The following is a 20,922-nucleotide window of genomic DNA, read 5'->3' on the forward strand; positions in this document are numbered from 1 at the left end:
TTAATTTCAGTTTTGGCCCAAAACAAATATTTATAATAATTCATATAACAATTATGCAGCATATTTGATCCTCAAATTAGAGAATTATAATTTAAAGAAATTGATATTCTATATTCAACATTAGATAAACACAGAAGAACCCTTTCCAAGTACCATAAGTAGATTTTCAGGTAAGTATGGCTAATAAGGATAAGTGATAGACTTAATTTGGTACAGATCAGTTGTAGCATTTACAAATGTATGAATTAAAGTTTTAAGAATGTTTAATCTTTCCTTTCCAGGTTTTTACAAAAGTCTTTGAATATTTGCCTAACTTTTCCTTTTCAGATTTTGAACAATGTACTTGACTAAAATGAATGTATTGATTTTACTAAGACTAAGTGCCTTACTCTTGGCTAAAGCGTAATGAAGTAAACGTAAAGTAATCCTAAAATTGAGGACACTGCAACTTTGTGGATTACAGATTGATCAAATCACCACTGTGAATTTTATGCCTTAGCTGGATCTCTTATGATCCTAAGTTTTAAATGCTTTTGACTAGTGATTGCCTTAAAGCAAATCTTTAAGCTGTTTCTGGTTTTGATTTTATAGTTTGAGAAATGACATTAACTAATGGTTTAAATGATAAAAGATATTAGTTTAAAACAAATATTTTGCTATTATGTATCTGTGTTTTATGTGTGTTCATTATTATGCTTTTGACAAAAGATGCTCCAAACACTGATGAGAGATAATTGTTCCTATTATGATTGCCTGTATCAATCATTGTGATTGAATGTTTCAATCTTATTCTACTTTGTGATGTAATTGAATGTAAGGTGAGACCACACTCGAATCTGAAGACGCCTATTGATTTAAGTATTGACCAGAATTATTAGACTAATGTTTTAAGGTTATCAAAAATGATAAAAAGAGAGGAACTGTTAAGGAATAATTCTTCTAGATATCTAACCTTTTACTCTGACATGTGTTATCTCCTTTAAGGAAAGGCCTTGGTGCCATATGTGTTGTTGTCACCAGTGTGAGACCGGTCAACTTGACTGGCACGAAGGGTAATTGTTGTGAGAACACTGAAGCACTTCTTTATCGGTGTTTGTGGGCTCTCGGATGTGAAATCCTTGAGGCCATGAGCGTTGGACGCAGATGATTCAGTGTTTAGTCTACTCCTTCAGAGATGTTGATTTCTCTCTGAGAACCTGTTAAAAGGGCTAGCATAGAGAGAGGTTCTTCAGAATTGACGTGGCAACTCTACCGTGTGGTCAGAACCTCTGACTCTTTGATTTGTGATGTGAATCCTCCGGCCGAATACTCTGAATAAACCCATCAGTGTTTGACATCAAAGCTCCAACTCTCACCGTGTCTCCTTCCTGAGTCGGTGACTCCATGCATTACTACACAGAAGTTTCCTCCACAATCGTCACCAGTCAGAAAATGTCCGTTAGCCGTGGGGCTAGTTTTCGCTATGTTAAACTCCATTGACTTATGCTAAAATGTTAGCGATCTAAAGGTCCGCTATTTTTGGCTGTTTTGGGTCGACTTCAGTTGACTGTAACATCAAAAAAATCTTCGAAATTGAATGTTCACAAAGCTGCGGACCGGTTATACACTCATACACGAGGGAACTAACATAGCTAATTTAACTAACGTTAGCTAATGTAGCTGGTGTAGTGCAGAGAGACGGGACATACGGATTAAGCAACTAGACTACTTATAGTGTACATGCAGAATTATTTCAATTTAAAATAGTTTTAAATGCTCACACACATACCTGACTCTGGTGCTGTATTTTCCTCTCGTTTCTTTTTAATTTCCCGTTTCGAAGCACCTGATGAATGCTTTCTCTTTGACACTCAGCGACAGAATCAACAGACAGAGGCGGCAACGCAGATTTGAATCTGCCAATCAGATCAATCTATTGCTGGAGAGGGGGGGGGGGCTCCCCGAAATCAGCCGGAAGTGGCGCATTCGAATACTGTTTGGGCTGTCTGCCGTGGATGGGCTGCGTTCCACTCCAAATAGCCGGTCGGCCGTAATATATGCATAGATATATATGCGTGCATATATTCATATATATATGCGTGCATATATGCATATATATATATTTATATATATATATATATATGAATATATATATGCGTGCATATATGCACGCATATATGAATATATATATGCGTGCATATATGCGTGCATATATGTGTGTGTCTATATATATTTATAAACTGTATATTATTTTTCCATCATTCAATGGACAATTTGTACTTTTTTTATATGTAGGCTACCATCAAACATATGTTCATATATAAAGTGGGTAACTATACAAAACGAAGTGAGATAACTGTTTATGAATATCTGTTCAATTTTATGTAAACTCATGAAAGATAAATGAGTGTTTCAATAAAACTATTACATATAAATGTATAGTGCAGTTTTTGTTTTCATTGCAATATATTTTTTTTATATGTATCAATATATAGCCATACATGGTCCATGCATATATTGCAATATATTTAAAAATATAAGGACTACTTTCCCATATATGGAAATGTATGATCCAATATATTGTATTATATTTACCAATATATTACAATATATTTTTGTTTCATAAGGGAGGTACCAACAGCTTCCGATTCAGTAGCATCTAACCGAGCTTTAAAAACATTTAGTGGCACCAGATTGCTCAGTTTCCATTTTAATTGCAGACTATTCCAGGACAGTGGAGCTGCGCATCTAAATGCTATCTTCCCTAAGACAGTCCTAGCAGTTGGCACATTTAATAAAACCACAGCATGCGATCTCAGGCAGTAGCCACTTACAATTCGCCGTGAGATCAGGGAGCAGATGTAGGATGGAAGTTTCCCTAACATGGCTTTATATATAAAAATGTACCAGTGACTGAGCCTCCGTACAGTTAGTGAAGGCAGACCAGCCCTTGCATACAGGGTACAGTGATGAGTTAATGCTTTACAGTTTGTCACAAATTACCTTAGCCCCCTCTCACTCTGGAACTCCCTCCCCAGTCACACCCGAAAGGTCAACACTCTTGAATCCTTCAAATCTCTCAAAACTCACTTATGCACCATGAAAAATGTATTTCCCAACTCATGAGACATAATTCATTCATGACACATTATTATTGTCTTCAAACCTTTATTGAACTTAATTACAATTACTACATAGATTATTAGCATCTATTACATGCTGCTCCAAACTGAATGTTATTAGGTGCATATAAGTCAGAGGTTTGTACACAACACGTTCAGCCCCAAGGAGATCATATCACCCTTTGTAGGAAACAAGCATGTCTGCCAATTCATAAAGGCAAGTTTATCTATACATTTCAACACCAAGGCAAATCAAACTGCTTCACAAAAATATTAGAAACATTAAGACAATGTGCAAAAAAACCACATTATAAAATCACAATTGAATACATTTAAAAAGATTCATTTACTAGCCAAGTGTGAAACAGTTGATTACTGGGAGATTATTTCATAAAAGTCATGTAAAGTCACAATAAGCTAAACTGAAGTGAAGCCTTCTCTAGAACATTTAATCTTCAAGACAGGAACATGCATTTGTGGGATGAGCAGCAGAGCTGAATATGTGGGTTGCGCCCATGAAAAATGTGACAAATCTCTTTGCACCACATCTCTTCAAGATGTTCTTGAGGTCGAAGCTGAAGGAGATCAGTCCCCGTCCTCTTTTGGTTTCTGACGGTCTTTCAATGATCCTGTTCATGACGCCAAATTGAGGTGGAAATGTACCGAGACAAACTAACAAATAACAATAAAATGGTGAGGAAACCTTTCTGTTATACTGAAATGAAGATTATTGGAATAAGACGGTCTTTTAGGGAGTTTATTCTTAAAGAAGGTGAATGGTCACAGAGTGAAGCAGTCTGCAGTGAAGTACAACATTCAGGAGGTCTGCAGAGGGTCTTTGATTCACATTTTCACACCAAGAATAGAAGAGGAGGGGCTGAGATAGATAAAGAAGATGAACATACCATATATAAGATTCTTTGAAACACACCTGCTAGCAAATAGAGAAACATCATGTCTACACTCCACAAAAGGACAAGAGCACCAACCTTTCAACGAACACATGGTGACCTTTGAACGCTCCCTCAGGGTGATAACACTTTCCATTACACTCCACTCTTCTGATCATATTACATATTGATCACAAACATTTTGCATTACATGTGTAATGTTTAACCGTGTTACATCCTAACAGATTCCTTATTGGGCATTACAAAGATAATCCACTTCTGTGTTTTAAAATATTGAAATGTTCTCCATTTATCTTTATATATCTAATGACACAACTTTACATTATGACACACGTTGAATGGAGTAACAACGGATAGTTTAATCTGATCATTCTCAGTGTAGAAGAGGGTTGCATTGAGCCCTTCTCACTTTATGCACTTAACTTCAGAGTATTAAGAGTTTAAAATAAAAGCGCCTCAGTTGATTGGAGCTGTCAGACCAGTTCAGCCACTTCCTGCATGTGTCACTGATGATCTCAGATTACAATCAAACTGATGCCAAAAACTGCCACCATTACAAGGAACTCTTCATAAATCCCTCTCCATTTATCAGACATGTTGTACTTTCTTCATTTCCTCTCACTGACCTGCAATAAGTCATTCCCAAAGTGATGTTGGTGTTCTGCACATGTTGATGCTGAACCCTGAGTTGCTCCTGATGGCCAACGGTGTGTGAGTGAGCGTGTGTGTGTGTGTGTGTGTGTGTGTGTGTGTGTGTGTGTGTGTGTGTGCGTGTGTGTGTGTGTGTGTGTGTGTGTGTGTGTGTGTGTGTGTGTGTGTGTGTGTGTGTGTGTGTGAGTGTGAGTGTGAGTGTGAGTGTGAGTGTGAGTGTGAGTGTGAGTGTGTGTGTGTGTGTGTGTGTGTGTGTGTGTGTGTGTGTGTGTGAGTGTGTGTGTGTGTGTTAGCTTCCCTAGAGCAAGTGGTGCTGCTCTGCATGAATGAGGTGTGAATGTGTGAATGACTGGTAGTTTGTAAAGAGCTTTGAGGGGTCGAGGAGACCTGATGACAAGCTTTATTACTTAACATGTGTCCTGCTTGATGTTCCAGGTGAACAAGAGGAGTTGGCAAAGACTGGAAAATAGCTTTATATATTATTTTATCAAGCAGTGCATTGGCTGTAACTTCCCTGCATCTCAGTGAGCATCAAGTACTTCTAACAGCTTTTACGTTAGGTTAGACCTTTGTAACAATTTAAAACTATATACATGTTTTGAAACATGTTGGATGGAAAAACCACTACTTGGATTCATGAGATCATTGACACATTTTTTGTCTTCAAACCTTTATTGAACTTAATTAAAATGAATACATCGATTCTAAGCAGCTATTAGATGCTGCTCCAAACAAAGCGTTATTAAGGTGAATATATGTCACATTGGTTTGTACACAACTAGCTCAACACCAAGGAGATCATTGCACCATGTTTAGGAAGAGATCTAACATTTATGCCAGCAAAGGAAAGGCAAGTTTAACTTTACATCACATTTCAACAACAAAGCAATTCAAAGTACTTTATACACACATTAAAATATGCAATTACTGGGAGATTGTTTCAGACGGTTAGGTTGACCTATGAGCGGTCGACCAACAGTAAGGAGGCAGAGGCAGAACATCCAGCCAATCGTCAGCGTTGGCATTTATTTATACTATTCACTATATTTACAACTATTTACAAGAGAACGGCAAACAGCCAGGCCTGCTGAACTCTTCAATTCTGGATAATTCAACTCTGCAATACCACCAACTGTAACCAACCTACACCAACCCAACAATGGCACTAAGAGCGGCCTTTTATAGCCCCACTATTTAGGAGGTACCATTGATAGGGGTGCTACAGTCAGACATGTGCTTACAATTAAGATGAAGACAAGTTAAACAATAACAAACATTACTGCAAATTAACAAACAAACATTAAATAATCTATATATAATTAATGTATGAAAGAAAAACTAGCATCTCCTATCAGATATAAATGTAACAGATATCCACCCCCCAGCAGATATAAATGTAGCAGTTATCCACCCCCCCCCTGCATCATCCTGCTCATTAAACCCCACCCGGAACGATCAAAGAGGTTGTTGTTCCCCGGGGACTCTTTTAGTGCCGGACAGGAGAGCAGACGTAAGTGTTGCTATATATGTGCACTCTATACAAACTGCATTTGTTACAAGAAACTTATGTTTTTAATCTTACTTATTGTATAACTGCCTATATTTTGACCCAGGAATGCTCATCCAATGTTCAGATGTGATGCAAATAATGTGCTTCACCAATGAGGAAGCATATGAAGCGAAACGGAGTCTGAGATATATGTCACCTGAGATCATCTCCGTCACACAGACACATGGAGCAGAATAACTAAATGCCGCTCCTCAATGACGCACAATCATTGAGCCAAATGTTAACCAAAGTGAAGCCTTCTCTATCTTCAACATTCAGACCACTGGAGAGGAAGTTATCTCCTCCTACAGAGAACACAGAGACACTGAGGAGTTTAATGACCAGAGCCGAAACCCAGCATACAGAGGTTCAGTGAATGTGGTTCTGAAGGTGTGGAGGTGGATCAGTGTGTCAGAGGAGACTCTGTAGAAGGAGAGAGAGCCACCAGGACGATCCAGATACACTGCTACTCTACAAGAGGAGGAGGAGGGAGAGGAGGGGGAGGAGGAGGAGGAGGAGGAGGAGGAGGAGGAGGAGGAGGAGGAGGAGGAGGAGGAGGAGGAGGAGGAGGAGGTGTGTGTTACTGTCTTATTGTGCCAGACAGAGTAACCACCATCAGAGCAGCTCAGACTCCAGGACTGATCATTCCATCCAAACCAACAGTCCCCCCTCTCTCCTCTCCTCCTGATTCCTCTGTAAGTCACTGCTATAAAAACCCTTCCTCTCCACTCGACCTCCCAGTAACAGCGACCAGTCAGAGCTTCTCTACACATCAGCTGATTACAGGACTCAAACCTCTCTGGATGATCAGGATATTTCTGCTCCTCTCTCACACGTGTCACCGTCCTGTTGTTGTCAGACAGTTTGAGGTTTCTGTGTGCTGTGTTTGTGTCCAGTGTGAGTTCACAGGAATCTGATAGAGAGTAAAAGAACCAGCATTAGTTTATCATCAGATTCATACAAAGGCTTATGTATTTTGTGTACTGATGTTGTTTATTTCTTTGTCATCATAAGTCAACATGAATCCACACTTACACTTCCTCAGACCTGGTTTTAACCTCTGCTCTCCACCATGGTTCACTCTGGAGAAAGAAACACAGTCAGTCGTATAGGTGTAACAACAGGTGTTCTCGTGTGTTGCACAAAAGTTCAGATGTTTCCCCAAACAACAGAGGTTTGATCCGGTGTCTTCCCATTTCGCCCTTTTTTTACTTTAGGCCACATAAGAAATTATACTTGTTTTGCTTGGTCATGTGTCTTAGGGTTAGGGTTAGAGTTTATAGTTCTAATGATGCATCCCATGAAGCATTGCATGAAGTCTGTTGACGAATCAGAGGCTGTTGTTGGGGTTGCATGGGACAGGGGTCAAAATGGGAATAAACCGTTTGATCCTACTGGTGGTTCTAGAATGAAAATCAAATGATCACTATTAATGTCCGAGAACAGAATTTTCATTTCGATATATTTAGTAGTTGTTAAGATTTAATAGTCAGGACCTAAGTAGAGAACCAACACATCCCTGATAAATAATGAGAATGAGAATGATTTTACTTCCTCGATTTTAATGGTGGTTTCCATTCAATACGATTTTAAGGGATCCGTGTGTTTCCTTACTCAGGCTTTAAAACTTCTCTGAACAGAATTAAGAGAAACAAGAAGTTATTCATGCTGACGGTCTGTCCATACCTGAGAGTGTGCAGTCTCCAGTCTGAATCCTCCACTAGAACAGACAGCAGCTTCACTCCTGAGTCTCCTGGATGGTTGTAGCTCAGGTCCAGCTCTCTCAGATGAGAGGGGTGGGAGCTCAGAGCTGAGGCCAGAGAAACACAGCCTTTGTTGGAGACCATACAACCTGAGAGACTGAACACACACACACACACACACACACACACACACACACACACACACACACACACACACACACACACACACACACACACACAGTGATATTTAAGTCTTTTAAGTCAAAATAAGCTCTTTAGTGAGTCAATTAAACTAATTCAATTACATGAAGCTAATAAAAGCTTACGGTGTCAACTTTAAAACAAAAGTTGAATCCTGACCTGAGAGTTTCCAGCTCACAGTGTGAACTCTGCAGTCCAGAAGACAGCTGCTTCACTCCTGAATCCTGCAGGTCATTGTTACTCAGGTCCAGCTCTCTCAGACTAGAGGACTGGGAGCTGAGGACTGAGGACAGAGCTTCACAGCTTTTCTCTGACAGCTTACAGCCGCTCAGCCTGAAGGATTATTTAAAAAGATAAACAAATAAAGTAATATTTCTCATCCATGACACATAAACACATTTGATGATGTTTGTATTCCATTCATCCTTCCACCTACAGAGCTTTCCTGGAGGCTTTGACCACTGGCAGCAGCCTCAGGAGAGCCTCCTCTGAAGCAGAGTATTTCTTCAGGTCAAACACGTCCAGATCTTCTTCTGATGACAGTAAGATGAAGACCAGAGCTGACCACTGAGCAGGAGACAGATTATCTGTGGAGAGACTTCCTGATCTCAGGGACTGTTGGATCTGCTCCACTAGAGAACGATCATTCAGTTCATTCAGACAGTGGAACAGGTTGATGCTTCTCTCTGGAGACAGATCCTCATCCATCTTCTTCTTGATGTACTGGACTGTTTCCTTTTTGATCTCTGAGCCACTTCCTGTCTGTGTCAGCAGACCTCGTAGGAGTTTCTGATTAGTCTGCAGTGAAAGACCCAGGAGGAACCGGAGGAACAAGTCCAGGTGTCCGTTTGGACTCTGTAAGGCCTGGTCCACAGCACTCTGGTAGAGATGTGTTAGTTCAGATTCATCTTCACACTTCTGGGAGGTTGTTGGTTCTTCTGCCAGCAGGTTGACTCCAGAGTTGATGAAGGTCAGATGGACATGAAGAGCAGCCAGAAACTCCTGAACGCTCAGATGGACGAAGCAGAACACCTTGTCCTGGTACAGTCCTCTCTCCTCTCTAAAGACCTGTGTGAACACTCCTGAGTACACTGAGGCTGCTGTGATATCGATGCCACACTCTGTCAGGTCGGACTCATAGAAGATCAGGTTGCCTTTCTGCAGCTGCTCAAAAGCCAGCTTTCCCAGAGACTCCATCATCTTCCTGCTCTCTGGACTCCAGTGTGGATCTGTCTCAGCTCCTCCATCATACTTGATGTTCTTCACTTTGGACTGAACCACCAGGAAGTGGATGTACATCTCAGTCAGGGTCTTGGGCAGCTCTCCTCCCTCTCTGGTTTTCAACACCTCCTCCAGAACTGTAGCAGAGATCCAGCAGAAGACTGGGATGTGGCACATGATGTGGAGGCTTCGTGAGGTCTTGATGTGGGAGATGATGGTGCCGGCCTGCTCCTGATCTCTGAATCTCTTCCTGAAGTACTCCTCCTTCTGTGGGTCAGTGAACCCTTGGACCTCTGTCACCATGTCCACACACTCAGGAGGGATCTGATTGGCTGCTGCAGGTCGTGTGGTTATCCAGAGGCGAGCAGAGGGAAGCAGCTTCCCCCTGATGAGGTTTGTCAGCAGCACATCCACTGAGGTGGACTCTGTGACGTCAGTCAGGATCTCATTGTTGTGGAAGTCCAGAGGAACTCGACACTCATCCAGACCGTCAAAGATGAACACGACCGGGAACTGATCAAACCTGCAGATTCCTGCGTCTCTGGTTTCAGAGAAGAAGTGATGAACAAGTTCCACCAAGCTGTACTTGTTCTCTCTCACCACATTCAGCTCTCTGAAGGTGAATGGAAATATGAACTGGATGTCCTGGTTGGCTTTGCCTTCAGCCCAGTCCAGAGTGAACTTCTGTGTTAAGACTGTTTTCCCAATGCCAGCCACGCCCTTTGTCATCACTGCTCTGATTGGTGCATCTCTTCCAGGAGAGGATTTAAAGAGGTCTTCTTGTCTGATGGTTGTTTCTGGTCTGTGTGGTTTCCTGGATGCTGTTTCAATCTGTCTGACCTCATGTTCATCATTGACCTCTGCAGACCCCCCCTCTGTGATGTAGAGCTCTGTGTAGATCTGGTTCAGAAGGGTTGGGTTTCCTGCTTTAGCAATGCCCTCAAACACACACTGGAACCTCTCCTTCAGGGTGGATTTGAGTTTACGTCTGCAGACTGCAGCAGCAGTTCCTGAGTGGACAAACAAGAAATGTAATTAAAAAGTAAGTAAGATGCTACAGTAAGTAACTTTCTTCAGCACATAAAGTGACTGCCTACGGAGTATTTTAAAGATCTCCTATCATGCTGTGTCTCAGTGGATAGTGTGCTGGACTTGGAATCAGGGGGTAGCAAGTTCGAGTCCCACTGCAGTCAGCATGTCGTTGTGTCCCTGGGCAAGACACTTCACCCCAAATTGCTCCTGTGGGGATTGTCCACAGTACTGAATGTATGTAAGTCGCTTTGGGTAAAATCGTCTAACAAATGACATGTAATGTAATGCTATTTTTAGGCATATATTATGGGTCTCAGATATATACAAATATATAAAAAAACATGTCTATGATGTGTTTTGCTCAAAATACCAAACAGATCCTGCATTTTAGACATCGCTCATATCCCTCTATTTCAGCCCTGTTAGAGAATGGCTGATCCTCTGACTGTAGCTGCTGGCCCCGCCCCCTTTGGAGCAGAGCTGCAGAGATAAAGGCTGACAACTCAGCAGATTCTCAGCTAAATGCTGCCGTGATTGAATGCCATATCATGTTCCAAACCACATCAAGGATTATAACTGAGTGGTGCAGGGATGACGTATTTTTGTAGGCCAACCTTGAAGTAAGCTGCGCATGGGTTCCCTCGACAAAAAGCAACGGAAATAGCTTGAAATAAGGTCTGTGGAAAACGAACCTGTTTGATAAATGCACGTTTTGTTCAGCCGGATAATCTCCACATGTCTACCCTACTTTTATAATTTTCTAATCATAAATCTAATCCCCACAAGCAAAATGCTAACGTTATGCTATAAAGCAGGGGTCTCCAACCTTTCTTCATCTAAGAGCTACTTTGAAAAAATGAAAGTGGCCAAGAGCTACTTCCATCACATCGCTTACATTTATTCACATATCACTCATCAGTTGAATTAAGCTACTTTTGTACACGTGTGAACTTGCAATAGCTAAAGCTTATCACAAATCTTAACTTCACATCAAGGTCCAAGAAAATGACAATGTCTCACAAATTATTATGGCCCACATAGTAAGTACATCACTGAAAATGCACATAAATGTCCTTAATCACCACCTTACAAGCATCTTATGGCACATGTGTAAAATAAGTGCAGTCACTCTTTTTTACAGTCAGTGAGATGACTGGCACTGCATGGAGTCCACCATAGAGGTGTATGCTGGAGTGTACTCACTTAGGTTCACTCTAATAGAGTCATTTAAATGTTCATCAGTCAGTCTTGTTCAGTATTTAGATTTCATGACATTCATGTCAGAAAAAGCTGCTTCACAAAGGTATGTAGAACAGAACCAAATAAAGCAGACATTTTCAGTGCTGCTTGGTGAATGTTCTTATAGTTTTCTGGGTCTACAAGGCTCCAGAAATGTTCTGAGTTTTGCATTTGATACTATCGACCATGATATCCTATTGCAAAGACTAGAGCACTTAGTTGGCATAAAGGGAACTGCTTTAGGCTGGTTTAGGTCCTATCTATCTGAACGCTCTCAGTTTGTGTGTGTCAACGATGAATCTTCCATGCAAACCAAAGTTAGCCATGGAGTGCCACAGGGCTCAGTGCTTGGACCTATTTTGTTCACATTATATATGCTTCCGTTAGGCAATATTATAAGGAATCATTCTGTAAATTTCCACTGTTATGCGGATGATACTCAACTATATTTATCAATCAAGCCTGATGAAATTAATCATATAAATAAAATGTAAGACTGCCTCAAGGATTTAAAAACGTGGATGACCTTAAACTTTTTGATGTTAAACACGGCCAAAACTGAAGTTATTGTACTCGGCCCAAAGAATCTACGAAACAAATTATCTAAAGATATACTAACTATGGATGGCATTAATTTGGCCTCCAGTGAGACTGTAAGGAATCTTGGTGTTATATTTGATCAGGATTTATCCCTTAACGCCCACATAAAATCAATTTCAAGGACCGCCTACTTCCATCTACGTAACATTGCAAAAATCAGGCATATCTTGCCTCAAAACGATGCAGAGAAACTAGTCCATGCATTTGTTACTTCAAAGCTGGATTATTGTAACTCTTTATTATCAGGGTGTACCAAGAAGTCAGTTAAGTCGCTTCAGCTGATTCAAAATGCTGCAGCACGTGTACTAACCAGAGTTCGGAAAAGGGACCACATTACTCCTGTTCTGGCTGCCTTACACTGGCTCCCTATAGAACACAGGATAGAATTTAAAATTCTTCTTCTCGCCTACAAAGCCCTTAATGGGCAGGCGCCATCTTACCTTAAATAACTCATTATACCCTACTGTCCTACTAGGGCATTGCGTTCCAAGAATGCAGGGTTGTTGGTTGTTCCTAGAGTCTCTAAAAGTACAATGGGAGCCAGAGCCTTTTCTTATCAAGCTCCACTTTTGTGGAATCAGCTTCCAGTTTGTGTTCGGGCGGCAGACACCCTATCCGTTTTTAAGAGTGCGCTTAAGACCTTCCTTTTTGATAAAGCTTATAGTTAGGGCTGATTAGATTCAGCCCCTAGTTTAGCTGCTATAGGCTTAGTTTGTCGGGGGACACCTTACTTCTTCCTTCTCTCTGTCTGTACCTGTGTACTCTCATGTTCCCAATAACCCAGCTTCCCCAAATTTCTTTTTGGTGTCTATATACGCCGGGATCCTGAGTCATGGCTGATCCTGTTGCTGTGGTCCTGAGTCCTGGATCGCGAGCCCTGGATCTTGAGTCGTGGCTGTGCCTGTTGCTGTGGTCCTGGATGGATATCCTCGTGGATTCATCTTCTTATTATAGACACATGCATTTCCAAACAATTGGACTACCTATGTTGCAAATGTATTATCTTTTCAATTTACACACGGCATCTATTGCACGTCTGTCCGTCCTGGGAGAGGGATCCCTCCTCTGTTGCTCCCTCTTAGGTGCCTTACAAACAATGGACGTCCGCTCTCGGGAGCGTCGGAGTGGTGCGGTCACCCTAAGTGACAGACCTAAAGTATCCGGGATTCAGGCATCTTCCCTGGCTTGTACATTTTTGGTGATGCGCCCTGGAGGTATCAGACTATTTTAAACAACTTTTCCCCGCCTTTCAAACACTTATTCCGGGGTTTTAGCCAGTCATTTTGCACGAAATCATTTAACATTGACGGTCTCCTGAAAAAGCACATATTCTGTGCATTTTCAGGAGAGCGTCTATGTTAAATGAGTTCGTGCAAAATGACTGTCTAAAACTCTCTTCCAGACATTTAAAAATACTTTCCCTGACCATTTAAACATTATTTCTGGCTTGTAAAGTGCAGTTATGCGCCCTGGAGATATTGCACTATTTACAAAATGTAGCACTCTGTTTATTTCACACCTCCAGGAGAGACCAGGGGGAAATCACCTCTCTCTGCTCGCTCACAGAGCCCCCAAGGACGGACTAGAGACCTCCAGCACCCCGGAGAGCTCCATTGTGAAATCTTGCTACTAATCCATAACTTTTGATAACAAGCTCTGTTCGGTTCAGGCTTTTTTGTACCCCCCCATTTCCACGTACCCCGCATCCAACGGTACTATCGCCGAGTCTCTAGGACCTCGGGGAGCGGAGTTACGGCAGAGGGTCAGATTCTGAAAATACGATTTGAGAAAACAGGGCTCTGATCAGGGCAAAAGTCTTGTTAGAAACTGCTGAATCTGTTTGAATCAATGAGGAGAGGAGAGGAGAGGAGCATTCCCCCGAAAAAGTGCAGAGAGAAGGCTGGAAATGACTCTCCAGGACCCCGGAGAGCGCCCAGGTGCTGAAGCGGGGGAGAAAGGCTCACAGCACGGCCTGGGACCTTCAGCAGGCCCCCCCCAGCTGCTGGGCATCGACATAGAGGTGGGCAGTCCGCCTTTCAGCACCCAAACTGGGCCCGGGGACCTACAACCCCTCTCTGACACCCAGCTATAGGAAGCCAATGTCCCTCCAAACTCTTTGCTTACGGCCATACCACCCTGTGCACGCCCGGTGGCGCATTTGTGTCAGAGGCAGCGAGATTGTTTGGTGGAGAACCGGGGAAAAAAGTGGAATTACGGAGGAATCTTTGGAGGATTTTGTGCTGAGAACCCCCCTGAACAGCACAGCTGTCGGGGGGGACTATTCCTGAGAGAATATGAGGTCTGGGACCGAAGATATTACGAAGAGGAGCAACGTGATTTCTGGAATGCGGATATCACGCGTCAGGAATGAGGAAGTGAAAGTGACGGACAAAGAAGTGTTGGGAAACATTGAATCAGCGGTCAAAAATGAAAAGCGAGGCAGTGTTTCGCAAGAGAAAATGAAGGGGAAGACGGCTGTGGTGGAAAAAGTGGAAGAAAATGTAAAGGGAAAGGCTCCGAAGTCAAAAGAGGCTGCGGGTCCCGCGAATCAGGGAACAGCTGTGACTGTGCGGCGGAAGAAGGGGCAATACAGAAGGAACAATGTTACACATGGAAAAAGTGGAGTTAGACGGAGGCAAAAGAAGTGTCGGTAATGGAAAAAATGACGACGAAGACGCCTATGGAGGCAGAACTGGAACAAAGCCACTTTCTTACCCATAAAACAGGGCTCTGATCAGGGCTAAAGTAATGTTAGAAACTGGTGAATCTGTTTAAATGCACTGCTTTTAGCAGGGTCTCAGAGAGACATAGACCCAGGGTACAGCACATCGCTTTCTTACCCATAAAACAGGGCTCTGATCAGGGCTAAAGTAATGTTAGAAACTGGTGAATCTGTTTAAATGCACTGCTTTTAGCAGGGTCTCAGAGAGACATAGACCCAGGGTACAGCACATCGCTTTCTTACCCATAAAACAGGGCTCTGATCAGGGCTAAAGTAATGTTAGAAACTGGTGAATCTGTTTAAATGCACTGCTTTTAGCAGGGTCTCAGAGAGACATAGACCCAGGGTACAGCACATCGCTTTCTTACCCATAAAACAGGGCTCTGATCAGGGCTAAAGTAATGTTAGAAACTGGTGAATCTGTTTAAATGCACTGCTTTAGCAGGGTCTCAGAGAGACATAGACCCAGGGTACAGCACATCGCTTTCTTACCCATAAAACAGGGCTCTGATCAGGGCTAAAGTAATGTTAGAAACTGGTGAATCTGTTTAAATGCAGGCACCTGCATTCACACCTCCAGGGCGGAGACCGGGAAACCAACTCTCTTTGCCCGCTCACAGAGCCCCGAAGGACGGACTAGAGACCTCCAGCACCAGTCCCTAACAGTGGGACTCTGTTTATTTCACACCTCCAGGGCGGAGACCGGGAAAATCACCTCTCATTGCCCGCTCACAGAGCCCCGAAGGACGGACTAATTACCTCCAGCATGGGCCCCTAACAGTGGGACTCTGCACCTCCAGCAGAGACCAGGGGGAAATCACCTCTCTCTGCCCGCTCACAGAGCCCCAAGGACGGACTAATTACCTCCAGCATGGGCCCCTAACAGTGGGACTCTGCACCTCCAGCAGAGACCAGGGGGAAATCACCTCTCTCTGCCCCCTCACAGAGCCCCAAGGACGGACTAATTACCTCCAGCATGTCCCCATAACAGTGGGACTCTGTTTCTTTCACAGCTCCAGCAGAGACCAGGGGAAAATCACCTCTCTCTGCCCGCTCACAGAGCACCGAAGGACGGACTCGAGACCTCCAGCATGTCCCCATAACAGTGGGACTCTGTTTCTTTCACAGCTCCAGCAGAGACCAGGGGAAAATCACCTCTCTCTGCCCGCTCACAGAGCACCGAAGGACGGACTAGAGACCTCCAGCATGTCCCCATAACAGTGGGACTCTGTTTCTTTCACAGCTCCAGCAGAGACCAGGGGAAAATCACCTCTCTCTGCCCGCTCACAGAGCACCGAAGGACGGACTCGAGACCTCCAGCATGTCCCCATAACAGTGGGACTCTGTTTCTTTCACAGCTCCAGCAGAGACCAGGGGAAAATCACCTCTCTCTGCCCGCTCACAGAGCACCGAAGGACGGACTAGAGACCTCCAGCATGTCCCCATAACAGTGGGACTCTGTTTCTTTCACAGCTCCAGCAGAGACCAGGGGGAAATCACCTCTCTCTGCCCGCTCACAGAGCCCCAAGGACGGACTAATTACCTCCAGCATGGGCCCCTAACAGTGGGACTCTGCACCTCCAGCAGAGACCAGGGGGAAATCACCTCTCTCTGCCCGCTCACAGAGCCCCAAGGACGGACTAATTACCTCCAGCATGGGCCCCTAACAGTGGGACTCTGCACCTCCAGCAGAGACCAGGGGGAAATCACCTCTCTCTGCCCCCTCACAGAGCCCCAAGGACGGACTAGAGACCTCCAGCATGTTCCCCTAACAGTGGGACTCTGCACCTCCAGCAGAGACCAGGGGGAAATCACCTCTCTCTGCCCGCTCACAGAGCCCCAAGGACGGACTAATTACCTCCAGCATGGGCCCCTAACAGTGGGACTCTGCACCTCCAGCAGAGACCAGGGGGAAATCAACTCTTTTTGCCCGCTCACAGAGCCCCAAGGACGGACTAATTACCTCCAGCATGGGCCCCTAACAGTGGGACCTCCATAACCTTGCACACCCTGAGTCCCCGGGCCCCCACAGTTAAGCACTCCCCCACGGACTAAACACAGGTATTCACACCCACCAGAACCTCGTGCCCCTGGTGACCTTACAAGGGGGTGGTTTTATGGTGCTTCTGTGTCCGCCCATCAGCATCCATATTCGGCCTTCTTCACGGCATCACCCCCCCTTCTGTGGAGGGTATTCTCGTGCCCCTGGTGACCTTACAAGGGGGTGGTTTTATGGTGCTTCTGTGTCCGCCCATCAGCATCCATATTCAGCCTTCTTCACGGCATCACCCCCCCTTCTGTGGAGGGTATTCTCGTGCCCCTGGTGACCTTACAAGGGGGTGGTTTTATGGTGCTTCTGTGTCCGCCCATCAGCATCCATATTCGGCCTTCTTCACGGCATCACCCCCCCTTCTGTGGAGGGTATTCTCGTGCCCCTGGTGACCTTACAAGGGGGTGGTTTTATGGTGCTTCTGTGTCCGCCCATCAGCATCCATATTCGGCCTTCTTCACGGCATCACCCCCCCTTCTGTGGAGGGTATTCTCGTGCCCCTGGTGGTCTTACAAGGGGGTGGTTTTATGGTGCTTCTGTGTCCGCCCATCAGCATCCATATTCGGCCTTCTTCACGGCATCACCCCCCCTTCTGTGGAGGGTATTCTCGTGCCCCTGGTGGTCTTACAAGGGGGTGGTTTTATGGTGCTTCTGTGTCCGCCCATCAGCATCCATATTCGGCCTTCTTCACGGCATCACCCCCCCTTCTGTGGAGGGTATTCTCGTGCCCCTGGTGACCTTACAAGGGGGTGGTTTTATGGTGCTTCTGTGTCCGCTCATCAGCATCCATATTCGGCCTTCTTCACGGCATCACCCCCCCTTCTGTGGAGGGTATTCTCGTGCCCCTGGTGACCTTACAAGGGGGTGGTTTTATGGTGCTTCTGTGTCCGCCCATCAGCATCCATATTCGGCCTTCTTCACGGCATCACCCCCCCTTCTGTGGAGGGTATTCTCGTGCCCCTGGTGGTCTTACAAGGGGGTGGTTTTATGGTGCTTCTGTGTCCGCCCATCAGCATCCATATTCGGCCTTCTTCACGGCATCACCCCCCCCTTCTGTGGAGGGTATTCTCGTGCCCCTGGTGGTCTTACAAGGGGGTGGTTTTATGGTGCTTCTGTGTCCGCCCATCAGCATCCATATTCGGCCTTCTTCACGGCATCACCCCCCCTTCTGGGCTGGAGGTTCAAACACTTTAACTTTTGTTCACCCTCCTCTGGCTTACACCTCCTCCGCCAACACTTGAGCGCTCATCACAGGGTTCAGCACCAAGGAGAGTGCCTCCCCGGTGCTGATGGAAAGTGGCACTTTTTCTGCCCCTGGTAACCATCAAGGTTATTGTTTTTTTTTTTTTTTTTATTTTATTTTAACAAAAACCACAGTACACAGAGCCTAAAACATAAACTATTTACACGTACTACTGCTGCTATAACAGTACTACTAAATTTCTTAACCTACGTTTTAAAGTGCAGTTATGCGCCCTGGAGGTGTTGCACTATTAACAAAATGTATGCCCAGGATTCTGGCACCTTTCCTGGCTTGTAAAGTGCAGTTATGCGCCCTGGAGATATTGTACTATTTACAAAATGTATACACAGGATTATAATAATAATTATATACACGGTATACATATTCACAATGTTTAGCGGGATTCAGGGGACCAAATTAGGCGTCTAATTCTTACGGTGCACCAGGGCAAACAGGTTGAGTCCACGGCCCCTGCCCCATCATCAGGAGTGTCAACCAGCCCCGGTCCCGACTTCATTGGCCTCTTTCCCTCCCGCTTCCGCTTCCGCTGCTGCTGCCGCTCCAATGACCCATCAGGTGAAGATGATGGAGCAGTACTGTTATAGCAGCCCTCTTCGGAGGTCTCCCCATCTGACAGAGGTAGACATCCTTCTGATGATGATGCAGCTGCTGCCGCATCTGATGACGCCCTGAACATGGAGCGGATTCTCAATGCCTCCTTTATTCCTGGCGCATTCGCGTAGAACCGGTCCGCCGTGGTTACGTCGTGACACATAAACCTGGCGAGAATCGACCGGCTTTCTGGATCTTGGTGATGCTTGATATTGTCAGCCAGGGCAGTGCGCAGGATTGTGAAGGTGACGGCTGTTTCTAGCCCAGCATCAGCCCATGCCCTCTTCAAGTGAGCGTTCAGGTTCTTGGAGGCCCGATTCCCCCTTGTGAAAAGGAAGAATTCATTCTGAGGACCCAGCAATGCCTCTTTAATCCCCATCCACCGCATGACCCAGCTAAACTCCTCTACTGTAAGCGCCAGCTGTGCTTCGCCATATGTCTTGGCCGTCTTGTGATCCTGCACATGGATGATGTAGCCCTCAGCAGTTCCCCTTATGGCTGCCTCTAAGACCTCACTGTTTTTCATGTTTGCGTACACGCCCGTACGGTGGCCATACAGGAGGCTCCAATGGAGGGTGAGATAGCCATAGAGAAGCTTCTGGGTGGTTGAGGTCGGCGTGCCGGCCATCAGGTCGAGGAGCTCCGGGATGCGCTTCTCAGCGGCCGCCATGGCGGCGAGAAGCTCCGCCTGGCTCGGCAGACGATCCAGTTTGTTCCTCTTCACCTTAAACTGATGTAGAGTGACTGCCTTATTCAAGTGTTTCATGTTGGCTTTCACCTCTCTCATTATGTGGGTCATATCAGACTGGGTGAGCTTGCACCCCCGGGGCTTTGACTCAGACATGTACCCCATGAACTGGTGCACATTCTTCAGGAAGAACTCTGATGTTGTGACTGCCCGGCCCGGCTTTACAATATACTCGCTCCAGCCACGGTTCATCTTCATGTTTCTTAGGAACAGCCAGTCTGACAGGCGGTTAACACCATGGGCCATGTATACTATGAAGTTCTTTATCCGGCTGATCTTCGACACTGTCTTTCTGTTTTACTGTCGGAGCGACACCCAAACAGTGATCCAAGTATGTCTGAAGGTACGCCTCCATGCTTCTAGGCAACGTGATTTCACGCATGGTATTCCCCCGTCCACACCCAGTGGACCAGTAATTTGAGGGAGAGGGCAAGTCATTAGCCAGCTTAGAGGCACGGGTCTTCCGGCATACAGGGGTCTCGCTACCGGAGGCTACTGCAAACATGACAGTTTCCACCGGGGTCTTCACAGGGGTCTCGCTACCGGAGGCTACTGCAAACATGACAGTTTCCACCGGGGTCTTCACAGGGGTCTCGCTACCGGAGGCTACTGCAAACATGACAGTTTCCACCGGGGTCTTCACAGGGGTCTCGCTACCGGAGGCTACTGCAAACATGACAGTCTTCACCGGGGTCTTCACAGGGGTCTCGCTACCGGAGGCTACTGCAAACATGACAGTTTCCACCGGGGTCTTCACAGGGGTCTCGCTACCGGAGGCTACTGCAAACATGACAGTCTTCACCGGGCTTTTCACAGGGGTCTCGCTACCGGAGGCTACTGCAAACATGACAGTCTTCACCGGGCTCTTCCCAGGGGTCTCGCTACCGGAGGAAACTGGTAATATGACAGTCTTCACTAGGCTCTTCACAGGGTTCTTGACCGGTCTCTTTCCACCGGAGGCTACTGCAAGCATGACAGTCTTCACTGGGCTCTTCACAGGGTTCTTGACCGGTCTCTTCCCACCGGAGGCTACTGCAAGCATGACAGTCTTCACCGGGCTCCTCACAGGGGTCTCGCTACCGGAGGTTACTGGGGACTGCATGACAGTCTTCACCGGGCTCTTCACAGGGGTATTGCTGCCTGAGGCTACTGTGTTTATGCCGGAGGTACTTGGGATTGCCAGGCCCTTAAATCGTATACATTCGTCCTCTTCCTCAAGAACAGCAGCACTCTGCTTCCTGGGTTTTAGCTCCTTTTTCAGCCTGGAGCGCAGGGTCTTCACCTCATCATTGAGGGCATCCTTCTGAGCCCTCAATGCCACATTTTCCAGCATCACCTG

The 20,922-nt window shown here is 45.4% G+C and overlaps 2 protein-coding genes across 2 annotated transcripts in view; one reads left to right on the forward strand and one right to left on the reverse strand.

Moving 5' to 3' along the window:
• Window positions 1-20,922, forward strand: part of LOC117490060 (NLR family CARD domain-containing protein 3-like) — a 108,508-nt gene that overhangs the window by 29,807 nt on the left and 57,779 nt on the right. The gene's annotated exons all lie outside the window — the stretch shown is intronic.
• Window positions 6,046-20,922, reverse strand: part of LOC117490058 (NLR family CARD domain-containing protein 3-like) — a 52,619-nt gene continuing 37,742 nt past the window's right edge. Inside the window, exons 3-7 of the mRNA XM_034139650.1 lie at window positions 8,553-10,347; window positions 8,276-8,449; window positions 7,899-8,072; window positions 7,248-7,294; window positions 6,046-7,125 (exon numbers count right to left, since the gene is read on the reverse strand). Coding sequence (XP_033995541.1) covers window positions 6,518-7,125; window positions 7,248-7,294; window positions 7,899-8,072; window positions 8,276-8,449; window positions 8,553-10,347 — 2,798 coding nt within the window. The 3' untranslated portion in view covers window positions 6,046-6,517. The remainder of the gene's footprint in view (window positions 7,126-7,247; window positions 7,295-7,898; window positions 8,073-8,275; window positions 8,450-8,552; window positions 10,348-20,922) is intronic.

The sequence above is a fragment of the Trematomus bernacchii genome, unplaced genomic scaffold, assembly GCF_902827165.1.
Source record: "Trematomus bernacchii unplaced genomic scaffold, fTreBer1.1, whole genome shotgun sequence".
Lineage (NCBI taxonomy): Eukaryota > Metazoa > Chordata > Actinopteri > Perciformes > Nototheniidae > Trematomus > Trematomus bernacchii.